General features: G+C 28.8%; 3 protein-coding genes across 3 annotated transcripts in view; 1 reads left to right on the forward strand and 2 right to left on the reverse strand.

The window, feature by feature from the left end:
- Nucleotides 1-4,113, forward strand: part of LOC113555047 (cationic amino acid transporter 3-like) — a 29,289-nt gene extending 25,176 nt beyond the window's left edge. Inside the window, exons 4-12 of the mRNA XM_026959346.1 lie at nucleotides 999-1,154; nucleotides 1,227-1,331; nucleotides 1,454-1,609; nucleotides 1,697-1,821; nucleotides 2,418-2,515; nucleotides 2,590-2,729; nucleotides 2,819-3,094; nucleotides 3,176-3,339; nucleotides 3,880-4,113. Coding sequence (XP_026815147.1) covers nucleotides 999-1,154; nucleotides 1,227-1,331; nucleotides 1,454-1,609; nucleotides 1,697-1,821; nucleotides 2,418-2,515; nucleotides 2,590-2,729; nucleotides 2,819-3,094; nucleotides 3,176-3,339; nucleotides 3,880-4,113 — 1,454 coding nt within the window. The remainder of the gene's footprint in view (nucleotides 1-998; nucleotides 1,155-1,226; nucleotides 1,332-1,453; nucleotides 1,610-1,696; nucleotides 1,822-2,417; nucleotides 2,516-2,589; nucleotides 2,730-2,818; nucleotides 3,095-3,175; nucleotides 3,340-3,879) is intronic.
- A 1,300-nt stretch (nucleotides 4,114-5,413) lies between these two features.
- Nucleotides 5,414-9,611, reverse strand: LOC113552641. Its single transcript, XM_026955489.1, has 5 exons — nucleotides 9,601-9,611; nucleotides 6,937-7,579; nucleotides 6,130-6,198; nucleotides 5,935-6,027; nucleotides 5,414-5,539 (listed from the first exon to the last, which is right to left on the reverse strand). The coding sequence occupies exons 1-5, from the start codon at nucleotides 9,609-9,611 to the stop codon at nucleotides 5,414-5,416; spliced, it is 942 nt and encodes a 313-aa protein (XP_026811290.1).
- Nucleotides 9,612-10,332: 721 nt separating this feature from the next.
- LOC113552642 lies at nucleotides 10,333-12,069 on the reverse strand. Its single transcript, XM_026955490.1, has 4 exons — nucleotides 11,222-12,069; nucleotides 11,095-11,163; nucleotides 10,905-10,997; nucleotides 10,333-10,458 (listed from the first exon to the last, which is right to left on the reverse strand). Exons 1-4 carry the CDS (start codon nucleotides 11,969-11,971, stop codon nucleotides 10,333-10,335), a joined length of 1,038 nt encoding a protein of 345 aa, XP_026811291.1. The 5' UTR covers nucleotides 11,972-12,069.
- Nucleotides 12,070-18,865: the final 6,796 nt, after the last annotated feature.

The raw sequence follows: 18,865 nt of genomic DNA on the forward strand, positions 1-18,865 counted from the left end.
TTATTAAAAATAATTTTAACCTTAAACGTTCCCAGAACAGGTGATAAGTAGTGGTGAAAAACATCATCATAGACAAATGTCTTCTTAAACGTTTAGTTTAATAATAATTTGAAACACGAATGATGAATGTACGTATATTACCTGTGATATTGCAAGTACAACTAATTAAGTAATCACCCTATACATCGTTATACGCAATTGCCAACTATTATACCTACTATTTACCTACTATATGTTGTCGGACGTTAACTGAAACGAGAGTATAAAGCCTTAGAAATTGTATCCGCGTCACACGCTAATCTAACATATGGGGTGATCCCTTTTTCATAAAACACTCATTATTTCAAAAAGTATTCATGTTTTTGAAAACATTTTTTTACATAGTTTTAACAACGTTTTTATTAAAAAAATTTATTTTCAAATATATTTTATCCTTATATTTTTTTTAAGTTTTTTACTTATTTTAATTTCATATTCCAAAGCAGAATAATTTTCTGAGTATTTTGATACTTAAAAAATAAAATTTAGAGCAAGTAGTTTATGAGTTATAAGTATTTTAAGTTCAGATGTGATAAGTTTACATGTTTGTAATTATATTAATAATGACAATAACTACTGTAATAAATATAACAATATATTCATATAGATTTTTTTTATCCGCTTTTATGATTTGATTTATACAATCGTTGAAAATCTTTTACCAGAAACATTGAGCAATACGCATAAAAATAAAAAAGCACGCGTAAACGATTAAGATGAAAAACTTTAATCAATGATTGTAACAAACTCGTACAATAATACACACAATATACGTTTAAAAAGCTTATAAACATTTTATAATACGTGATTTCTAAATTAGAATGTCTTAGAATTTACAAATCTAACAAAATCGCATTATAGTGCGCACAATGAGAACGTTAAGGTTAATATATCAAATAAATTTATTGAAATGTGTTAAAAATTAAAATTTAGCGATTAATCAATTTGTTTTGTTACAGGTACTGCAAGTGTCGCCAAAGGTCTGAGTAACTACATTGACGCTCTGTTAGAGTATCCCATGAAAAGAACAATGACCGAACTCTTCCCTATGAATGTCAGTTTTTTGTCCGAGTTTCCAGACTTTTTGTCGTTTAGCGTTGTGTTACTGTTATCGAGTGAGTCGAATTATACCATTTATCGTTATAAGGTTCGTTAAAACATCGTTTAACCGGTATTTAACATTACAGTCTTACTGTCGTGGGGAGTTCGCGAATCTACAATGATCAACAACGTATTTACAGTCGTTAATTTATTGACAGTGGCCACCGTCGTTATCACCGGATTATTCAGAGGTATTACATTATTATAATTCAATGCAACCCACCGGTGCCATCAGATAATACTTTAAATACACCTACGCATCGACGCTGTAGTAATACGTGTTGATAAAATGTTTTGTTATCGTCCGTTATAGTTAATCTGTACAACTGGAATATACCGAAACAAGACATCCCGAAGAACGTGAAAGGCGGCGAAGGCGGTTTCATGCCTTTCGGATGGGCCGGAGTGACTGCGGGGGCTGCCAAATGTTTTTACGGATTCATCGGTTTCGACACAGTAGCCACAACGGGTGAGCGTCTCCAACGGAAACACATGACCAATAATCTATTTATTCCCTAAGCTATAACAACGATTAAAATATATTGTCCGTGTACAGGAGAAGAGGCGAAAAAACCGAAACGTGACATCCCGTTGGCCATCATACTGTCGCTGTCCATCATAACGTTTGCGTACTGCTGTATCAGTTCGGTGTTGACTCTGATGTGGCCGTATTATAAACAGGTATGTCCATCGATTTTTTGGAAAACGACATTTTCCCTTCGTTTGTGGTATGCGGTTTAACCAAAACGATTTTTTCTTAGTCTTAAAAAACAATATTACGACATAAGTATATGCGCGATTTCGTGAAAGAAATGTCACATGCACATATCATTATAATATTATGTAATGATTATATTTCTATATATTATATATATATATATATATAAGTTTAACGTTTTTGCGTTATGAACCGTAAATTATGTACCTATATCCTTACAATAAATCGTCGTTATTTATAATAGTTTTACCATTATTTTTTAAATAATTGGATATTATTGGTAGTGGATATTCATTGGGCACCTTATTTATAATATTAAATACCCATTTTCTTATTTTTTTTTTCAAGCTTGACTACATATATATATATTTAACAATTTTACCATCTTATGAGAAATAAGAAATTACGTTAAAACAAAAAATTAAAAAATAATGTTATACAGCTTACCTTAAGTTTATAATGTATTTACCAATGTTTTAGTTTTTAACGATTTAACGAACAAATAGTTCGCATATTATAATTTCGAACTATCTATAACTTGACACTCGGCACATTATAGGACGCTGACGCACCGTTCCCCTACGTCTACGACCATCTCGGCTGGACGACAATAAAATGGGTTGTTTCTTCCGGCGCTATTTTTGCTCTGTTCACCAGGTAGGCATATGCGTTTGTCAAGGATATTTTTTTTTTATTAACGATAAACCAATTGAATAAACGAATTTTCACAGTCTTATAGGTACCATGTTCCCGTTGCCGAGGATTCTATACGCTATGTCCTGCGACGGTCTCCTGTTCAGCATGTTCTCCGACATTCACCCAAAATATCAGACACCTCTATTGGCCACTCTGCTGTCGGGCTTGCTCGCGGGTAATTATAAAAACATCGCTAATTCGAAATAAACTATAATCGGCGTGTTAGATACTGATCCGATGTAATAAATTTATCGCTGTCCGCAGGAATTATGTCGGCGATTTTCAATCTGGAACAGCTGATCGATATGATGTCGATCGGCACGTTATTGGCGTACTCGATAGTGTGCATTTGCGTGTTAGTGTTGAGGTACAGGAACGACTCGGACGTGGAGTTCGTAATCAAAGGTAACGACGAATCGGAGACCAGCAGTTTCACGGAGACGATCGTCAAGACTGTGGTAAAATACTTTAACCTGTCAAACATCAAATATGCCAATGAAGAAACCGAGAGTGTGGCCACGATCATCACGATGTTGTTCAGTACGTGTTCAGACGGAATAGTCCGCCAAAATGTCTGTTGTTTTATACAATATTATTAATACGTCGTTTGTTACTTTACAGTTTGTACGTCAGCGCTGTTTTGCTTCATCACCGTTCAACAAGAGGGTGTTGCAAGCAGCAGCGACGTCGCGGCCTACACGAGCGCTATTTTAGCCATTGTGCTTTTGCTATTATTGCTATTACTTGCCAGACAGCCCCAATCGACCAAAGAACTTTCGTTTAAAGTGAGAATTATTATCAATCTCTATTAACACAATAATAATAATAACGTGATTTAGCCATTGAAAGTAATCTATGTTTTTATACAAATATCTTATTCTTTAACTAGTTTCTGCATAGATGTTATAAACCATTTCAATTTAACAGTGAATTCAGGAGTATACCTTTAGTCTTTTTTTTAAATATTTAGTTTTAAATTGGTCAATTCGAAATCTAAAAGTTCAAATGAACGTAGTATTTTGCCACAACTTATAATGTGTACATACATTTTGCTACTTAGAGAGCGTTAATTATAATATAATTTTAAATGTTTAATAATGCTTCTGATATACGGTTGAAAAACTATGTATTCAGTATTCAATATTTTTGCATGAACAATGGGCATTGATATAAGTACTTAATCTAAAAAAATTAAAATATAAAATGTAGGAATATGAAAGAAAAATAATTTAAAAGAAGTCTTAGGATATTTTTTAGTAAACTTGTAGTGTTTCTTAGCCATTATTATGCATAGGTATAAATTAATTTTCGTCCCGTTGTCACAGGTGCCGCTGGTCCCACTGATACCGTGCATGAGCATCCTGTTGAACGTTTACTTGATGATGAAACTCGACGTACACACTTGGATCCGTTTCGGCATTTGGCTGATGATCGGGCTGTTCATTTACGTGTTGTACGGTATGAAGCACAGTGTCGAGGGACGGAAGCAGATGGAAGAGCCGAAAAAGAGACCGTCAAGCGCGGCGGCGGTACATCCGATTTCCACCATCAAGTTATAGAACACGCATTAAATGTATAACGGCGATGAGATATCGATCAGAACATTAACATTCCGTTTCAAACACAGACCGACTGTCGTGCGAACGATGTCACTTTTCAAAACGCACCGCGCATGGCGACTATCGTTCGTAAAAATATTTACACATACCAGTATTATGATAAAATATACGTCTTATAAACAAACGATATATTATACAATAATAATATATTGAACGAACGGCTATATTCTATGTAAATTATAACTTACTATACAAAACTATTATATTATAATATTGTTAATAGGACCTATAATGCGTATAATAATTAATGTCCTTAATTATTTTTTTTATGTTGTGATATTTATTTATAGAATAATATTTATGTTAGTTTTTTCGTATATATATATAATTCATAGTACAGCAAATCAAAATAACGAAGCTTTACAATTAAACGTTTATTGAGTAAATTCAAAAATCATCGTGTTTCTATTTATATAATTATATAGCATATATATAAAAAAAAAATTAAACAATAAATTTAATGTACAAGAACAATTTTTTTCTTTTAAATTATCATCAGAAATATTATTTTATTATTGCTATTTAATAATTATATTATGTTAAAATATTTATTTTTAGTACTTAACAAGCGTTTATTACAAACACAATATAATACCTTTAATTAGTATAGTATTTATGTTTATTTATGTGTATATATATATATTCGTGTATATTTTATGAATGATTTGTAAAAAATAAAATACATTATAATGTAATTTCTATATTACTCGTAAAACCAACGTCTATTGGGGTTTCTAGAAAAAATAAGTTTACCTTAGAGACCTACTCCCCCATCTATGCTTTGATATCGGAAGAAATTTTAAACGCCGTTATCATTCAATTATAATATAAATACTACCGTTGAGTAACACAGTTAAATATTTTATAATTCAAATGTATATAGTCATCAATAAATTTATAATTTCTTGCGTGTATTTAGAACATTGTATATTTATAAATCACTATCATAAGAACGTCCAATCAAAACTACTTATAACAAATGCGATTTCTTTACAAAAAATAATATAATATTAAAAACACACTTACGTTCGTAGGTGCTTAAGCCTTAAAGTATAACTCATAATAATAAATTAATCTGTATGATATGATTTGACGTAAGAACATAATCAAATACGTTATGATACATATTGAAAACAGAATTTTAAACATAAGTAGGTAAGTAAAAACGTTTAATAAAATATATTAATTCAATTATGTGAATAAGAATAATTTGATGCTATACATTTTAATAAACGTGTACTTATTCATGCACGTTTGAGTACTCGAACTTCAAATATGAATTGTACGCGTTGTTAAATTTAACCATGTATGGATGTTCTTTCATTTGTACCGATGTGGCCAATGTTGTCGTGAGTAATAAGAGAAACTGTAATGACAAAATTACATAAATTATTTAGAACTTTTGTACGCAAATTATCAACTTAAAACACAATAGTAAATATTATTTTTTTCTTGAATTTATCTGTGGCATATTGTATTCAGTTATAAAATGATAATGAATTACATTTACAATAATGTGTGATGTTTTCAGCTAGTTTATCAATAAACGAACATTTCATTTCTATATTATATCGATTAGATTTCATTAACGTTTGTATTTTAAAGATATTAAACTTGTTTCAATTTTCAAATAGTTTCCGAGATTATTTCGAAAAAACAAATTTAAAACATCATAGACCAATTAAATAACTGGTAATTTATTCAAATGTTGTCGTGTTTTAAAACCTCTATATGTGTACTTGTACATTAATAGGTACTTACTGATATTACAAATCTTAAATCCATAGGAAAAAATCCATAAGCTGTAATTTGATCCCATTCAAAAGTTGACAATTGATTCATAAACATTTTAATCTAGTTGAAGAAAATATAAATATATTATATTATATTAAAAATCTATTATTGTTGTAAGTATATTCTTTCCAATGTTATAATCCGGACAAAAATTATAATTACTTGTAACTTAGTATCAATTGGTAGTTTTGAAATATGTATTAATCTTAGAAACGAAACGATTTCCATTTTCTGAAAATAAAAAAGAAAGGTAAATTACATTATTCAATAACTTGAAATGTTATTCCAGATACCTATAGATATTAAATGAGTATTTTAAGATTAAATATATTAAACATGAACAAATCATCATGGAATTATATACAGGAACGTTATAATATTATGGTAAATTATAAGAAATGTTCATTTATAATTCAATTATTTTTATTGCATTTTTATTGAAATTTTCTTATGATAATAAAAATATTTTCTAAATTTAAAAATATAATATATTCAATTTAAAAAAAAATCAACTTAAAATAATTGTGATTAATCTAGCGTAATATAATTGTTTAACGAAATATAAAATATTTAAGATTTTCACATATTACAACTTCATATTACCGCGCGTAGTGTTTTTCCAGGGTTTACAATCATAAAATTAGTTAGTGTGTTTTTAAATAATGTCGAGGATTACGATCAATGAAAACACATATTGAGGTAATCTTATAAAATATAAATTAATTTATATTATTAATTGTATAGGTATATACATGCTACATGTAAATATTATTTAATATGTACTCTGTACATCTGACAGGTAGGTTAAGTATGTTTCGTTGTACTTATTTAATTATTTAGGTGTCATGTTATATGTAAAATGCGTTAAAAAAATCCGAAAAAGAATTGTTCAATTAAACCGTTTAATCGCTAAAGGAATAACATTTATTATAACTATCATGAAAACATATTGTATATGGATTACATTACCTTTTTGTTTATCCAAGATACTGTAATTAGTAAAATCAAAACGAAGATGATGTTTTGTGAGCAAAACGAAACCATCAGTAACACGTTCAAAGTGTTAAAGTTATTATTTGTATTTGACGACGAATATCTGGACACGTGTAACAAATAGTAAAAATTCCGCAAGAGATCCAAAAAATTGAACACAAGGTAAAACAACATCACCACGCCGTAGCCCAGACTAAAGGTACGCAACAATTCGCACAGTTTGGCGTGCAATAACCGTATATTTTCTACCAACTGAGTGATTTCGGATTGTGTCGGTGTGCCGGTGGCGGTGACAAGTCCGTCGGGTAACCGCTTACAGAGACTATTCAACATGTCGAATCTAGATCCCAAATTGTGGAAATAGAAGAACGCCGTGGCGAAAATCACGAACTCCGTGATGCACGGCATCTCGAAAAAATATTTAACGACAATGCTGAAGTCAAATCTTGCCGGCGGCCATAGCCACATTGAGAATATTTGAAGACTGATGTAAAACAAGAGCAACGTGGCTAAAAATTTATTCCAACTGTATTTCGTTGTCGGACAAGTGAGTTCCCCAAAAAACGTCAGTGGATGTCCGTTGACTATTCTGTCGAATTCGGTGATGCCGTTGATCAATCTAAAACAGTGTACAATACTGTAATGAGGTAAACAGAGAAAGAATAAATGTAGTAAAATTTAAAAACCATACAATGTAAATCGTCCCTTTCATCGGGGATGAAAGACTTATATTGAAACTAACCGTTAGCTGCGCGAGAAGACTCGGCCGTTATCAAATTTTATTCATTATATTTGCTATGTAACTATATGATGATAATATATTAACACATCATTAAAATATTATGCTCAATTACAGTGATAAAAACAAAATGTTTTTATGTTGTATTAAATTATATTATGTTTCACAGTCTATGCCTTTAAACTATTATTCGTTTTGTAAACGACGGTGTGTTGAGTAGGTCATATTATTATGGTTTTTCTTGTGTAAAGAATCTATCCACGATTTGCTTACGAAAACAAAACGTGAATTTTAAATAACGATTTTCAAATTGGCGACTTGTTGTTAAAGCATAATAAATTATTATATTGCTGATCAAAATAAAGTACTAAGAATATCCGCAAATCCAATGTATGGGCGATACGAAATGAAAACTTTCACTAAACCCTCCAAATTATTAATTTTTAATACCACTCGATAGTTGGCTGTGTAGTTTATTGCTTTAGTTAGCAGATTTGATTCACTTAAATTTACACACACGCGCACAACTCCAACATACTATTAGTTTAAAACACGATCGTATAAATTGATTTCTTATTTCTTATGATATATCGTAATTATTGGTAAGTTTTAAATAGTTAATTTCATATATTTTATATTAATATTGTAATATTACTATATTACTATTTTTTTTTTCGTTTTATAAACAATTTAAACAGTATAATTTAACAACTTACCAATAAAATAATAGATAGATAGCTATGAACGTCTTATTTGTAACATATAATAATAATAAATAATGTGCAATAATACTTGATGATCCAAAATTCGTTAATTCTCGCCATGACAATTGTAGACCAAAATTTGAGCAACACCAGGTCTCGGAATAAAAACTTATTATTTGCGTGGAAAACGTACGTAAACCATATCAATACGACCATTCGCGTTAGTTCTAGGCAGTTACAAACTATAAAACTGGATGTTTTAGTCAACAATCCGGATTCAAACGTATACGTAATGCTTACGATTCCAAACGTTTTCGATAACACTAAAATTGACCTTAAGGCCACTATAAAATATGTTGTCATGTTAACAGTGCGATGATGTTTTCGTTGTAATGTTTGTTATGTGAACTTGTGTGTGGGGATCTATGGTTTCTTGGACAAAGAAACTAATATCCGCCGGGGTGGTAAAATAATAATTCGCAGTTGAATGACAGAATTATTGTCACTTGTTTGACATTGTTAATTGATTTGTACTTTCCACAATATCTATTAACTACAAATGCATAGAACACACTGTGCATAATTCATTACCAACTCAACTAGATTATCAAAAATGTGTAATAATATGTATATTATTATTAAACAAAACTAGGTCGTTCTATACAAAACTATTGTATAAATTTGTTAACAGGACTTATAAAACGTATAATTAATGTCTTTATTTTTTTTTATTTGTGTTGTGATATTCATTTATAAAATAATATTTATATTAGTTTTCTCGTATATACATATAATAATTATATTTATAAATATATAATTTATATTAAAAAATCTTCGTGTTTCTATTTATATAATTATATAGTTTATAAAAAAACATAAAACAATAAATTTTATACAAACAATTTTATTTAAATGATCAACAAAAATATTATCTTATTATTGCTATTTATTAAGTATATTATGTTAAAATCTTTACTTTTAGTACTAAAACCAAGCGTTTATTACAAACTCAATATAATACGTTTAATTATAGTATAGTATTTTTGTTTATTTATATATATATATATAATATTAATATTAATTAATATTATTTGTGAATACTTTATGAATGATTTGTAAAAAATAAAATATAATGTTATTTATGTATTACTCGCAATTTCAACGTTTATTGGGGTTTCTAGAAAAAAATAAGTTTACCTTAGAGACATACTCCCTCATCTATATTTTGATATTGGACAACTTATTAAATGCCATTTTCCTTTAATTATACGTAATATAATTACCTATATATAAATAACATTGTTGGGCGTTGAGTAATACAGTTAAATACTTTACAATTCAAATGCATAGTCATCAATAAACTTATAATTTCTTGCGTGTTATTTTTAACATTGAATATTTATAAATTTTAATAATAAGAATGTCCATTTTATACAACTTATAACCAAGGCTTGGCATTAACGAATTAAAAGTTAAAATTAAGTTAATTTTAATGAAGCTAATTAACTCGTTACTTTTTTTTTCAAATTAACTTTTATCTTAATAAGTTAACGAAAAAAATATGAGTAACTTTTAACATAATTTAACTTGATTCTATTTAATATAACTTAACTTAAGTAGTAAATAAAATCGTTAACTTGCCCAGCCTTGCTTATAACAAATACGATTTCTTTACAAAAAATAATATAATACTAAAACACACTTACGTAGGTGCTAAAGCCTTAAAGTATTACTCATAAAAATAAATTAATCTGTATGATAAAATATGACGTAATATAATCCAAATAATTAAATACCTATTGGAAACAAAATTTCAAACACAAGTACGTATAAACGTTTAAAAATATAAAATATTTAAAATATCTGAGTAAGAATAATTTGATGCCATAAACTTAAATAATATACGTAATTAAGTCCGACGTTATAAACTTATTCATGCAAGTCTAAGTACTCGAACTTTAAATATGAATGATAGGCGTCGTTAAATTTAATCACGTATGGATTTTCTTTCATTTGTACCGATGTGGCCAATGTTGTTGTAAGTAATAAGAGAAACTGCAACAATACAATTACATAAATTCTTTAGACCTATTTTACGTAGATTGTTAACCAAAAACACATCTAGAATTTATGCGTTACATACGGTAACGTATATTTTTTCGACTAGTCTATCAATAGACGGAAATAATATTTGTATATTATACTGTTTTCTGATTAGATTTTGTTAACGTTTTTTTTGTTTTTAAGATTTTAAACTTGTTTGGATTTTCAATTAGTTTCCAAGAATATTTCGAAAACATACGTTTAAAACATAGTAAACCAATGAAAAACTAATGTTTATTCAATGTTTATTCTATTTTAAAACATCTGTATTAATTGTATTTAATTATTAAAAATTCTAATTCAAGATTTATATTCAATAAACGTATTTTTACTAGAAATACTTATATACCCACTGAGGCGGAACCTCATATACTACTACATTAGTTATACGTACTTACCGATAGTACGAATCTCAAATCTATTGGAAAAAATCCATAAGCTGTAATTTGATCCCATTCAAAAGTTGGTAATTGATTCATAAACATTTTAATCTAGTTGAAGAAAATATAAATATATTATATTAAAAATGTATTATTGTTGTAAGTATATTCTTTCCAATGTTATAATCCGGACAAAAATTATAATTACTTGTAACTTAGTATCAAGTGGTAGTTCTGAAATATGTATTAATCTTAGAAATGAAACTATTTTCATTTTCTGAAATTAAAAAAGATAGGAACATATCATTATATATATTTTATTATTATTGCATTACCTTTGTATTTATCCAAGATACAGTAATTAGTAAAATCAAAACGAAGATGACGTGTTGTGAGCAAAACACAACGATCATTATGATGTTTAAAGCGCTAAAGTTAACACTCTTTTTGGACGATGAATATCTGGACATGTGTAATAAATAGTAAATATTCCGCAAAAGATCCAAAAAATTGAACACAAAGAAAAACAACATCACCACGCCGTAGCCCAGACTAAAGGTACGCAACAATTCGCACAGTTCGGCGTGTAATAACCGTATATTTTCTATTAAATGAGTGATTTCGGATTGTGTCGGTGTGTCGGCAGCGGTGACAAGTCCGTCGGGTAATCGCTTACAGAGACTATTCAACATGTCGAATCTAGATCCCAAATTGTGGAAATAGAAGTACGCCGTGACGAAAATCACGAACTCCGTTACGCACGGTGTCTCGAAAAAATATTTAACGACGATGCTGAAGTCAAATCTTGCCGGCGGCCACAGCAACAATGAACATATTTGAAGACTGATGTAAGACATGAGCACCGCGACCAAAAATATATTCCAATTATATTTTGTACAAAACATGTTGTATTTTGTCATCAAACATGTTAGTTCTCCCAATACCGTCAGTGGAAGTCCATCGACTTTTCTGTCAAATTCGATTATCCCGTTGATCATCCTAAAACATTGTATACGATTGTAATGACGTAACAATAGAAAGAAAAGAAGTACTAAATTTAAAAAGATTAAAAGTAGGGTACACATCCTTGGTAATAGGTACGGGTCTGAGGATTCTTCCCAACATTTTTAGTGCTGGAGAATAAACTATTCTTCCTGATATATATTATAATAAATAATGATAATAGAAGTACGGCAAGGCAAAATAAATAATATTAAATTTTATTATTTTTGAATGAGTTTTAAGAAAACTTTTATAAAATTGTATCCATTCGTATATAAAAATTATTTAAAAACATAAAAATACACTAAAAATGCAAAATAAAGTTACGTTTTTTAATTCCTTGATGTTTGAAATTCATTTTGGGTTTGAAATGTAATGTTTTCAGGAAAAAATGAAATTACATTCAAAATTCAAATCTGTTCCCTGCTTATAACATAGAATAATAATAAATAATTTTTAATAATACTTGATGATCCATATTTCGGACAACCTCGCCATTACAACTGTAGACCAAAATTTGAGCAATATCAAGTCTCGGAAAAAAAACTTATTGTTTAAATGAAAAATGTACGTAAACCATATCAATACGATCATTCGCGTTACTTCTAGGCAGTTATAAACCATAATATTCGATGTTTTGATCAATAATCCGGATTCAAATGTATATGTTATGCTTATGATTCCAAAAATTTTAGATAACACTAAAAATGGCCTAAAGGCCACTATAAAAAATGTCATATTCACAGTACGATGAAGATTTTCGTTGTAATGTATATTATGCGACCTTGTATTTCGGTTCTATGGTTGCTTAGACATGGGACCTAATATCCGTTGGAATGGTAAAATATTAACTCGAAGTTAAATGACAGAATAATTGTCACTTGGTTGACATTGTTATTTGATTTGTGACGTCCACAATACCTATTAACTGCAAATGCATAAAACACACGAAGCTTAATTATTCATTACCAATTCAATTAGATCATTAAAAATGTTCGTATTTTAGTTTAGTGAATCGATCGAAATCATAATATTGAATAGTAGTTTATGCATGAACATTTTAATTATTAATCTCTATATACCGCCCTTATTCACTCGTCAACGCCCAGACCGAACCGCTGGGTCTAGAGACTTGACATTTTGTACAGAGATTCCTTAAGGAATGGAGGGACGCAGTAAGAAAGGATTTTTCAAAATTTTGATTTTAAAGGGTTGAAATCGGTAAAAATAAATGTTCACGTGTAATTTGTATATCTATATAAATATATAGTAATAACAATAGCAGTCGGCTGATAACAGGAAATACTTGCGGTACGGCACGGCGACCCGAGGTTTTGCTATAGCCTGACCTTTTTTTCGCGTGTGTATTTTATCTGCGTGTAGATATGGATTTTGTTCCGAGGCGTAAGACACCGACTAGCTCAATATTATATGGCCTCTTTATTATGTTTAAAGGCTGTGCGTTTATTCAATCGATTATTCGAATAATACATATTATTATATATTTTAACGAATGATACATAATCGGTTAATCGATTGAAAAAATGCAACTCTAAACGGGACATTTATGTAAAATTGTTATGTCAGTTATGTCAGAAATATTATCATCTATACACCAAATCAGAAAACCAAAAATAGTTTTTGTCCTTACGCTAAATGTTAGCATTATAGGTGACCAAACTTAAGAGGACGCTATACCCGCATGTGTTGTCTCTGTCTTATACACGCGTAACATAGTTAAAAGCTGTTATGCACGGGACAATTTTACTCCTTCGATATTTATATAAAAATTACCAAAATTTTAAATCGCATTGAGAAGAACTTTACCTGTGTGTAGCGTTTTAATTTTTTTGATAACATGAATGCAATTAAAGTTATCGGTTTGAGAACTTTAGGTTTTTTTCATTTAATTGTTAAAAATTATTGGTTACCACTATCAAAAAAATTAAAACGCTACAATACAGGTGAAGATCTTCTCGATACGATTTAAAATTTTGGTAATTTTGATATAAATATCGAGGTAGTAAAATTGTCCCGCGCAAAACAGTTTTCAACTATGTTACGCGTGTATCAGACAGATACAACACATGCGGGTATAGCGTCCTCTTAACATGGGTCCATTTTGTACGGCGTCAAATAGCCTAAGTTAACTAGTTGTATTATATTTTATTATCATAAAATATTTTGTCTATAAAAAAAAAATCTTTTGTCATTAGGCGAGATACGAACAGTAACATTAAATTACCTGTTGATTAAAATCGATTAATTTGACATAAAACGGGTGTAATAACCATTATTTGTCTGAAACATATAGATTATAAATATGAAAAAAGAGATCCCTCGGTTCTCGCTTCGCCTAAATCAGTAAACGCGTCTTACTACAATTAGTTAAGGCGGCATTTACTTTTCTAGAGCGAATCTCTTACACACTCATATCTTTTATCGACGACAAGTGGTTCAGCTATTTTTATAGGTATTTAAACACAATTTGTTTGTTATCGCGGTGACGAATTAATTAAACGATTTATGTAAGACATATTTATACATACATATATCAATATATATATATATATTATACACGAGTATATACAGAGGCTAATAAATTATTAATTTATTGTCGTTATAAAATCTTAAAAAAACGCATTCAAATATACTTTATGTTTATATGGTGAAATTCTTTATTTTTAAAACGCTTTTTTTTTTAATTGTGATGAAACAGATACATGCAGATATTATGTTATAATAATAGTATAAAGATAGTTTCTGTGTTATGTAATTAGTAAAAGAAAAGAAAAAAATGTAGGCAAGTGGATACCGCTCTGTTGTATGTTTAGTGTCAAAGTGTGTCACTGTTATATGGGTGTGTTAAATTTGAATTCAATGATATATCATTCTATAATCTCTACGTAGTTTTAATTTACACATGAATGATATCATTGTATTACATTAAAATACCTAAAATCATTATTTTTCGTTTAAATATCTGATTTTGTCAACATTTTAACTCAAAATGTGTAAATACAAAATCATATACATTATTTATGAGCGATATCTGTTTAAATTTACATAAATTACATAAATTAGCAAATTTTATACACAATGGTAATATCAAAATATTAACTAATTTAATAATAATTATCACAGGAATTTGGAACTTAGTAGTATTTTGTTGCGTAATGAATATAGTTTATGTCAGGGGTCACCAATTAAAATTTTTGAAGGGCCACATTAGGAATCTGAAAATTTTTCGAGTGCCATCAAATTTCTAAGTACATATAAAGATTATTTTAAAACCAATAACATTTAACAAGAAAAAATAATTTACAATAATAACACATATAATGTTGTCGTAATTCTTTGTCTGCGGGTCGGATAAAATGTGTTCAAGGACCGTATGCGAGCCGCCATTTGGTGACCCATTATTGTTTATGTATTATGTTGTAACTAGAAGTAATTAGTGAAGATACTTTTAAGTCAACTAAATATTATAATTTTAAATACACGAAGAACATTTTTTTTATTTAGGCATTTACAAGTTATTTAATAACAATTTTTGAATTTTTGTTTTTTTATCTAAATGTTAAAAAAAATCTGTATTTGTCGAAAAATTTAAAAAATAATAATGTAAGATTTTTCATAGTATAATGTATTTCTGTAGATAGTTAAAGGCTATAAAATATAGGTTTCCAAAACATAAAAACTTCATAGTATAATTTACTGTTATTTTTATAAATAAATTGATCGCAACTCACTTTGAGTTAAATATGGTGGCCATACTCAATTTTGAAATAAGTCGTTTATTTAAAGTGTACAATGGTAAATATATTTTATTCTTGACTCTTTTCCATTACTGTAAATACTATATTTTGATAATTTGTGTCTGGTATGATCACTATTATTTTCATAAATTATATAGTGGTAACTCGTAAATATATTAAGTACCTAACAGTTAGTTTCTGTGTTAATTATTCAATAAGTTAGGTACAATAAAATTATGGATTTGTTTATATATCATAATTTATCATTGATAATTATTAGTTCTATTCAAATGATACTCGAAAATGTCGTTATATTTTAATAAATTATAGAGCGCTAGCAATACATGCTGCTGTTATAAAATGTAGTAGATAATTTTTAATATGAAAACAGTTTATGTATATGATATCCCTTTGGTGTGTATACCTGCGAATAGTGCTTTTCGTATATTGATATTTTGAGGTTTCAGACTTCAGTTGATTTATATCTAAAATTAAATTGCTTTTATTTATTTACAATAATATTAACGATCTCAACGGATAAAAGTACAATTATTTACTTAACATGTAAATACAATTTTATATAGCAAATATGATTAATTACCAAGGCTGGGCAAGTTAACGAATTTTTAACTCGTTAAGTTAAGTTCTTTTGAAAATAATAAAGTTAAATTAAGTTAAAAGTTACTCATATTTTTTTCGTTAACTCGTCAAGTTAAACATTAACTTTAAAAAAAAAATAACTTAACTTAGTTTAAAGTTAAAAATTTTCTAATTTGCAAAAATAATAAATTCCAGACACATAATATTTTTTATTAGATAGTTTTTTTTTACGCTCAAGAAAATTACCAGGTAAATTTAAAATGATACATCAAAGTACCATCTAGCTACCAATAAACCTGATTTTCTAAAGTAAATCCTAAAATTTTTAATTATTCTTGCATTATTCTTCAAACAAAAATTAACTTTATTTAGATAGTTTTGAATAAAATTAACTTGAAGTTAACACGTTAATCTTAAAAAAGTAACTTATTAAGTTAAAAGTTAATTAAGAAAAAAAAGTAACGAGTTAATTAACTTAACGTTTTAACTTAATTTTAATTTTTAATTCTTTAATGCCCAGCCTTGTTAATTACATATGTATATAATATCAATTTGGTAATCAAATTGAAATTATTTAAATTTGTTACTAGTCTAGACTTAGACACATATAGCTATCAGACTATTATTTAAGTGATTATAAGAACCAAAGAGAACATGAAAGATAAATTAATTTATGGAATCAAACGCAAGGACTCTAAAACTAATATTTTATAATAAGCTGTATTTGTTAAAAACAAATAAATCCAAACATTTTTCATTTATTAGAATGATTACATTTTTTACCGTGAACTATAGGGAACAACATAATAGTATCTAAACCAATTATTTTAGAATAAAAATAACGAACGTCAAAAAGTATGTATTGGACATTTTAATAATTAGTAATAGAGCTTGATTTAATGTAATAAGCTAGTAATAGTTACTGTAACCGTGTTAAATTAAAAAAATAAAACATTCATAGTATTGACAATTTGAATGAAGTATAGATGCATCGACTGCATATATTTTATTGGAATTTATATTTTAAACTTTGGGTATATTATTCTTTTTCCATTATAATATTCGGGTAATTATTAGTTGAGTAATCCTGCAACTATATAAATTGTTATTACCACATCGACTCTACATGTATTTTACAATTTGCGTATACATCTTTTGAATTCTACACAAGATTGCCTCTATAATGCCTACCCAATCCGCCGGCCTAACATTTACGTTTTGATGAAATACAATCGAACTAAAAGACAATATAACTTTGACTTACAAAATACTGTTCTCAAGCATTGTGCAGAATAAATTCTGACATCTTAAATTTTTATGTAGTAGTAAATTGTTATAATACACATTAGTCATTTTAATTTTAATTTCGAATTATAATAACTGATAGCACCATTACGCGTTATATTATATTATCATTACTGTGAAATATCATGTTTATATCTATAGTCTATCTCCATTCTAAACATGAATACACCGGTCAGGTATTCAGATTAGTAGATAATATATCATTATTAATGACATGAGAATAATAAATATGTAAAACGTTCAACATTCAACATTGATTAAATTACTTTTTTTTTAATTTAAGATATAATTGAATAAACAATAGTTGTAATTTGTAATGTTGTTTTAAATATTGTTAAAATATTTCAGATAATGATACAAAAAAATGTATTTCCTCTTAACTCTTTTCAAAGGAAAAATCTATAAGGATATATAAGCTATTTAATGTATTTTTAGTATTTACCTTTAAAATTAAATAGCATAATTTTTGTTTAAGCTTAGAAAAAATATACATTGTTCAAGATATAATATGATTATCGTTTATGTTTTCAGACCAAGTTCGACGACCTTTGTATGCAATAAGCTCGGCAAGCTCGTCCGTCGTCCCCTCCTCTCTTGATTGTACGACAACCGTGGATATCCACCTACGCGCAATGTGCCATCTGATCTTAGGCGATCGTCGCACGAGACGTCGCCTTTGTCGCGTGTGCGCGTTTTTTCGTCGCGGGCCATTTTTCGCGTCATTTGGCGTCGTTTACGTGTTTTTTATTGAAGGTGTTTGCAGACCCTTTAATTACTATTCGATATCTTGTCGCGCGGGATATCGCCGCTGTTGTGCGTGGTGCGTGGGCCAATTTACTCGTTTTTGGCCGCGTGAGTCGTTGACGTTTGGTACCGCGTATTAATTAATTACCAGGTCGTTGCGTCGTCTACGCTACTATTATTGTGTCGTTGTGCGGGACGTCATCATTACCTTTCGTTTCGTCCCCTGCCCAATTACAAATCCGCGAAGTACGTAAAAAAAAAAAATATATCACACAAATTTGTGTGTCAACGACCTGTCACCTAAAATAGATTGATATCAGGTCCAATTATTACGCGCAGCCAGTTTAGTGGTCACACTGCGAGCGACTCGGCCGTCGGCGGAGATTAGCAGTTTTTGTATACTACCCGTGATACCTGTGATATCAATCGCGTCCAATATTATTGCTTATTGCCAAATTGTCAATTATTATATTTTACTGTTTCTCTTGTTTGGGCGGCCGTATTTATTGTTATTATTATTATTCATATTGTGTGTGTATTTTACACGAGTATTACAATATATATATATAC

This window comes from Rhopalosiphum maidis, chromosome 2, assembly GCF_003676215.2.
Source record: "Rhopalosiphum maidis isolate BTI-1 chromosome 2, ASM367621v3, whole genome shotgun sequence".
NCBI lineage: Eukaryota > Metazoa > Arthropoda > Insecta > Hemiptera > Aphididae > Rhopalosiphum > Rhopalosiphum maidis.

What these genes read in the sequence shown, in the direction of transcription:
- LOC113552641 (XM_026955489.1), bottom strand. An exon ending in TATCTTGGATAAACAAAAAG is followed by an intron (nt 6,199 to 6,936) that starts GTAATGTAATCC and finishes TTTTATTTTCAG; the next exon opens with AAAATGGAAATCGTTTCGTT. An exon ending in CAATTGATACTAAGTTACAA is followed by an intron (nt 6,028 to 6,129) that starts GTAATTATAATT and finishes TTCTTCAACTAG; the next exon opens with ATTAAAATGTTTATGAATCA.
- LOC113552642 (XM_026955490.1), bottom strand. Translation starts at nt 11,971, where the DNA reads ATGTGTACCCTACTTTTAATCTTTTTAAATTTAGTACTTCTTTTCTTT. An exon ending in TATCTTGGATAAATACAAAG is followed by an intron (nt 11,164 to 11,221) that starts GTAATGCAATAA and finishes TTTTAATTTCAG; the next exon opens with AAAATGAAAATAGTTTCATT. An exon ending in CACTTGATACTAAGTTACAA is followed by an intron (nt 10,998 to 11,094) that starts GTAATTATAATT and finishes TTCTTCAACTAG; the next exon opens with ATTAAAATGTTTATGAATCA.